Source organism: Argentina silus (genome assembly GCF_951799395.1).
Source record: "Argentina silus genome assembly, chromosome: 4".
Lineage (NCBI taxonomy): Eukaryota > Metazoa > Chordata > Actinopteri > Argentiniformes > Argentinidae > Argentina > Argentina silus.
The window spans coordinates 18580896-18586929 of record NC_139658.1 but is presented as its reverse complement, the minus strand read 5'-3'; the positions used below and the strand labels follow the sequence as shown (position 1 = coordinate 18586929).

Sequence of the window (6034 nt, the reverse complement as noted above, 5' to 3'; positions counted from 1 at the left end):
CACTTAAGACTGTGCAAAGTTCAGGCTAACTTCCTTATTTTTCCCCCTCAGCTGTTTTCTTGAAACACTCACCCACACAGATTGCACAGGCATGCACACACAAAGGCTGCACTTCTCTTTTATAGCCATGCAGAAGCCCAGAGGTCTCTAATGCTAACAACACTAACAGTAATTCAAAGGTCCAGCACATAGTCTCATTCATTATTAATGAACGTAGGAGGGACGCTCATTATTTATTATTACGGGCTCTGGTTCCTTCCTGAGCATGACACGGTCAATATATAAAGATAATTGTAAACCATTGTAAAACTGCACTGCACTGCACATGTCTCCCTGACGTTGCTTTGTATCACATAACATTCCACTAGTACATAGGTTGAGGGTATACTTTGCAAAAAACAATTGTCTTACAGTCCTGAATGGCTATGCGGATACGTTTCAGTCCACGATATCCAACCCTTTGAATCAAACCAGGCCAAGTGATATTCATTTTATTCAACTAAGTGATATTCATTCATGAACTGTGTGGCTGAGGTAACCAGCAAAGTTGACAGCAGTAGCTGCATTGAGAAACTTGACTGACATGTCACTACTTCATTTTCATACACTTTTTAAATTTATTTTAAGTTTATTCTGCTGAGATCAGGAAAATTCCACCAGTTCACTTCATTCTCCCCCAGGGCAAGCTGTAATATCCAACAAAGCAGATGTGTCATAGCTAGTGAGCAGATTTTTAAGATCGGTGGTAGTGATGAATGTCAAAACTTTCACAGGACTTCTTTCTGTGGATATATTACTGTCATGTCTTGTTGTAAATATAAGAGTTGAAAGCTTGGAAGTGAAAAATACTAACTTGATGTTACATAAAGTCTGTGTGATAGCTTTTAATGTATACAATTCATATTACAGGCTGCATAAATAAAATACACATACAAGTTTCGAAACATTAAAATGTACTTTTATTGCAATAAAAGAAAGACTTAAGTCAAGGTTACAAAGGGACAGCAAAAAATTGTTTCAGAGGAATGTTAAGGAAAATGGTTGTTGAGAAAAGCTGAAACTCATTCTTAATATTCTTCTCCCTCATCCTCTCCCTCCAGACTATCTGCCCCCACCTCCTCATAATCTTTCTCCAGGGCAGCCATGTCCTCCCTGGCCTCAGAGAACTCTCCCTCCTCCATACCCTCACCTACGTACCAGTGCACAAAGGCACGCTTGGCGTACATCAGGTCAAACTTGTGGTCAAGACGGGCCCAGGCCTCTGCCACTGCAGTAGTGTTGCTAAGCATACACACAGCCCTCTGGACCTTGGCCAGATCTCCACCAGGCACCACGGTGGGGGGCTGGTAGTTGATACCAACCTTGAATCCAGTGGGGCACCAGTCTACAAACTGGATGGAGCGTTTTGTTTTAATGGTGGCAATGGCCGCATTGACGTCTTTGGGTACAACATCACCACGATACAGCAGACAGCACGCCATGTACTTGCCGTGACGAGGGTCACATTTCACCATCTGGTTGGCTGGTTCAAAGCAGGCGTTTGTGATCTCTGAAACAGTCAACTGCTCGTGGTAAGCCTTCTCTGCAGAGATCACTGGGGCATAGGTGGCCAGGGGGAAATGGATACGGGGGTAGGGCACCAAGTTTGTCTGAAACTCTGTCAGGTCAACATTGAGGGCACCATCGAATCTAAGGGATGCGGTGATGGAGGAGACAATTTGACTAATAAGCCTGTTAAGGTTGGTGTAGGAGGGACGCTCGATATCTAGGTTCCTACGGCAGATGTCATAGATGGCCTCATTGTCCACCATGAAAGCACAGTCAGAGTGCTCCAGGGTGGTGTGGGTGGTCAGGATGGCGTTGTAAGGCTCTACCACAGCAGTGGACACCTGGGGAGCTGGGTAGATGGAGAACTCAAGCTTGGACTTCTTGCCATAGTCAACAGACAGGCGCTCCATCAGCAGGGAGGTGAAACCAGAACCGGTACCACCTCCAAAGCTGTGGAAGACCAGGAAGCCCTGGAGGCCAGTGCACTGGTCAGCCTGGAGAAAGAGAGGAAAGAAACATAATGATATTATTGTTAGATGAGGACAAGAGTGAAGCAGAGTCTATGTTGAGGAGACATCACTTATGGTTCTTAGACGATGCTCACCAGTTTGCGGATCCTGTCCAGAACCAAGTCGATGATCTCTTTGCCAATGGTGTAATGCCCACGGGCGTAGTTGTTGGCTGCATCCTCCTTCCCAGTGATCAGCTGCTCAGGGTGGAATAGCTGGCGGTAAGTTCCAGAACGCACCTCATCTAGACAAAGAAAAAGCTGTTAATTAAACAACCTAAAAGTGAAATCTAGCCCAGGACTTAATGTGTGTCTGAGACTCCACCCCCAGTGTTTTAGGACAAACTGATCTTACCAATGACAGTGGGCTCCAGATCCACAAACACAGCTCTGGGGACGTGCTTGCCAGCTCCAGTCTCACTGAAGAAGGTGTTGAAGGAGTCGTCTCCTCCTCCGATGGTCTTGTCACTGGGCATTTTTCCATCAGGCTGGATTCCATGCTCCAAGCAGTAGAGCTCCCAGCAGGCATTGCCAATCTGGACACCAGCCTGGCCCACGTGGACGGAGATACACTCACGCTATGGGAGGGAGAACAATTGTGTGTTATTGATCACTCTGACACTGCATGTTTTCTGGTAGTGCTTGTTACAGTTTCAGATATCAAAAGGAGATTACAGTTTCTCATCAGGGAGCCATTTTGTCTCTCTGTGTGTGGCTGTGTGGCACTAATAGCAGCACACAGGTCACCTGACTCAGTGTGTCAGTGATAATATGCAGCTATGAGGGAGACAGACCTGCTCTGTTTCACTGCAGCAGAAAAAGCATGCGTTTGCTTCATTGAGGGGTTAACTGCTATTATTTTCATGAGCAAATACATTCACAAGCAGTTTAGAAATGTTAAACCAGAGCTGAGGTTTTTCTTTTTTTGGGTTAGAAAATAATTTGGGAAGCACCCAAGAACACAAAGGGCTTAATGTGCCAATTAAGGGCGTAGCCCATCTAATACTTTTATTGGTCAATGACTGAGTTAATGTCAATTAATTGTGCCTCCTGTTAACAATAACGATTTGAAAATTGAAATGTGTTCTCTAATGAAAATGTGAAGATAAATACATTTTAAAACATGGCCTAAATAGCACAATCCTCTGAGTCACGTCGGTCTAATTACCATGCGGTCACACTATTGGGTGCTCACGACAATGGGAGTGATTATAGCTGTGGTGTGCAGTAATCCCTGTTGTAAAGCAACTGAAAGTCAGCATGGCAAAGATTAGGCATGGACAGTGGGAGGTACAAAAGCCCAGATAAGGCAACATTGTGACACTGTAGCTGAGAGTTCATTAGTTTCCGTCGAGGAAAAAATAATTCCCATTTGAAACGCCATAGATGAAGAGCCTCCAACATTTCCATCGAATGAAATGGGCTACTCCCTTTTCTCATCGAAATGGCGTCGAGTGAAATAAAATGTGTAATACAGGTCTTTGGACTATAGGGGATTTATTTTATAATCGGTTATAAATCCATAAACCAGCCTACATAAATTGCTGTTGTAATGTAGGCTAATGAAACACGGACCCACGTGGTTCTTGACATTCGATGGTCGTGTCACCGGCTTATTGAGGTGGGCCCCCTGATTCATTTTAACAATTTCTGATACTTGCCCTGACATTCGACTCCGTGATTTCTGCCATTTATAGTGATTTTGGATAGGCCTATTTTTTTCACATCCAGGCAACATGTCTATTGTGAGTCTGTAAACCACATGATTACATCATATCGATGGTATGATTCAACATTTTAGGTTTTACTGCATTTACACCGTAGGTGATGAATCATGACCACAAGCATTGAGGCAAAGAACATGTAGCCGAACTACCTAGATTTCACAGGCATACTTAGAATGACCGCGTGCCACTTCTCCGCAGTGCATCAACGTAACAAAGTAAGTGTTCGTTAGTGACGAATAGAGGGGATGAGGAAGGAAGAATTAGCGCCGCCCCGTATAGGCCTCCGATTCTGTGGCGCAGTAGTAGAAAATCTCCGACAACTCATCCAACACTGTGTTCAAAGGGCGCTTCATGTAACAGAAAGAATTGTGCCTTTTTGAAATGAAGGAATTTGTCGCATCGGATTTATGCCGGATTATGATGGACTGTCACTGTATGTGTTTTTTCTTCTTCTTTTTTTTTTTTTTTTAACCAAACATCACTTTTACAAAGAGTTGTTCATACATTAGACAGTTAAGGCAACAGGTATAACGGTGTCATGTTCGATTGATAACGAATAACCTAATTATGTTAGGATATCATGACACCATCACAAAGTAGACTACATTACAATTACAGGTATTCTTATATTCACACTTACCATGTCTAAGATGAGGAGTTTAGAAATGTAGAGTAAAGTTAAAAAGAAGAAACCGTAGATTTAGAATTAACTCTCACACAGAGACCTTTATGAGTCTATTGTGAGAAGTTTCAATACCGAGGCTGGCGGGGTGGGGCTTTTTATATAGCCTATGACGGTCCGCCACATTTGGGCGGGCTTTGGCCAGAAACATACCGCCCATTCAGAGGAAAAGAGGCGTTTGTTGCTCGTTCTATTGGACTATTTAAACATCTACATGGATGCCGTTAGGCACGGAAGAAGGAAACGGTTAGATTGAGAATGTAGCCTGCATCATTGTGGTGATAAGCAAATTCTTATAGCATGACCAAGTAGACCTTGACGGCATATTAGTCCACAGTCAGTGAAACTCTGAAACGTTGTCTCAAATTACGGTAAAATCTATAAATATGATGAATAATATCATGTTTATGTCACCATGAAAACCAATCTTTCTCAAAAATGCGATTTGATGATATATTTCAAATAATTACATCTTTGAGAGGCATTGGAGTGATAAAATGTAGGTCTGCAGCTGAAAAACAAGTGACTTTGTAGGAAACGCTGTCATTTAATAAGTCGAGCATTATCCCCATACACGTGCGTAGTAACCTTTGGAATATAGTGTTTTAAGCAGTTTCAGAAACATTTCTAAATGTAAAGAATTAACTTCACTTGAAATATTTAATTACAGCAGTCAATGTAGTTGTTTGGATGCCCGGTGTATACACTGTAGTGCACACAATTAAGATACCATGTGTATCTTACCACAGGTTTATCGATTGTCAACGGATTCATGACACCAGTCTCTTTGTCCAAAGATGGATGGCTATGTCCATTAGCCCCTGACACACACACACACACACTTTGCTGACTCTGCTGGGTTTTTATCTGTGCCATTGCCAAGTGATTCATGAGGAGATATGCCTTTCCATGATAAAATATTTATCTTGCACACTTTGTGGTAGGCATGATTAACATTAAAATGTTTGTATGTGCTGCACTTGCTTGGAAAAAAAGATAGACCTCATCCATTGCCATAGAATGATGTAGCACTGACCTGATACATTGCATGATGCATTGATAGACTTTTGAAATTATACTTTATGTTAAATAAATGTCTCAAAGGAAAAGACAGTGGAAGTACAGTATATGTGTAACAATATATTGTATTTAGCATGAGATTGCAGACGTTAAAACCACAAGAGGGAGCCAGAGTATTGGATTGTAAGTGTCCATAATTTGTCTGTAAAATAACACATTGGTCTAACATGTGGGGACAAAGGGATATATGTTAAGAGGATGGAACTGTTTACAGTCGTTCAAAATATGAACACAGATGTTCTTTTGTTCAAAATCTTCAAATAGTGTTATATTTTCTTCAAAAAATCTGAACATTGTAATACAATACCACTTTATTTGTCCATCTTTTTACAATGTAAATGTGTCCCCTGTTCAGCCCCTTGAAGTGAAATAACGTTGCATGTGTTTTAAGTAAAGAGCAAGGACAGAGACAGGCAGGAAACATCTTTATGGATAAGATTTTTTTTGGGCTCTCGCCACAAATGACAGAGAAACAGCAAAGCATCTTCA

General features: G+C 41.9%; 1 protein-coding gene across 1 annotated transcript; it reads right to left on the bottom strand.

The window, feature by feature from the left end:
* Nucleotides 1-936: 936 nt before the first annotated feature.
* Nucleotides 937-4535, bottom strand: LOC310803512 (tubulin alpha-1C chain). Its single transcript, XM_083668320.1, has 4 exons — nt 4424-4535; nt 2412-2634; nt 2153-2301; nt 937-2042 (listed from the first exon to the last, which is right to left on the bottom strand). Exons 1-4 carry the CDS (start codon nt 4424-4426, stop codon nt 1068-1070), a joined length of 1350 nt encoding a protein of 449 aa, XP_083524446.1. The 5' UTR covers nt 4427-4535; the 3' UTR covers nt 937-1067.
* Nucleotides 4536-6034: the final 1499 nt, after the last annotated feature.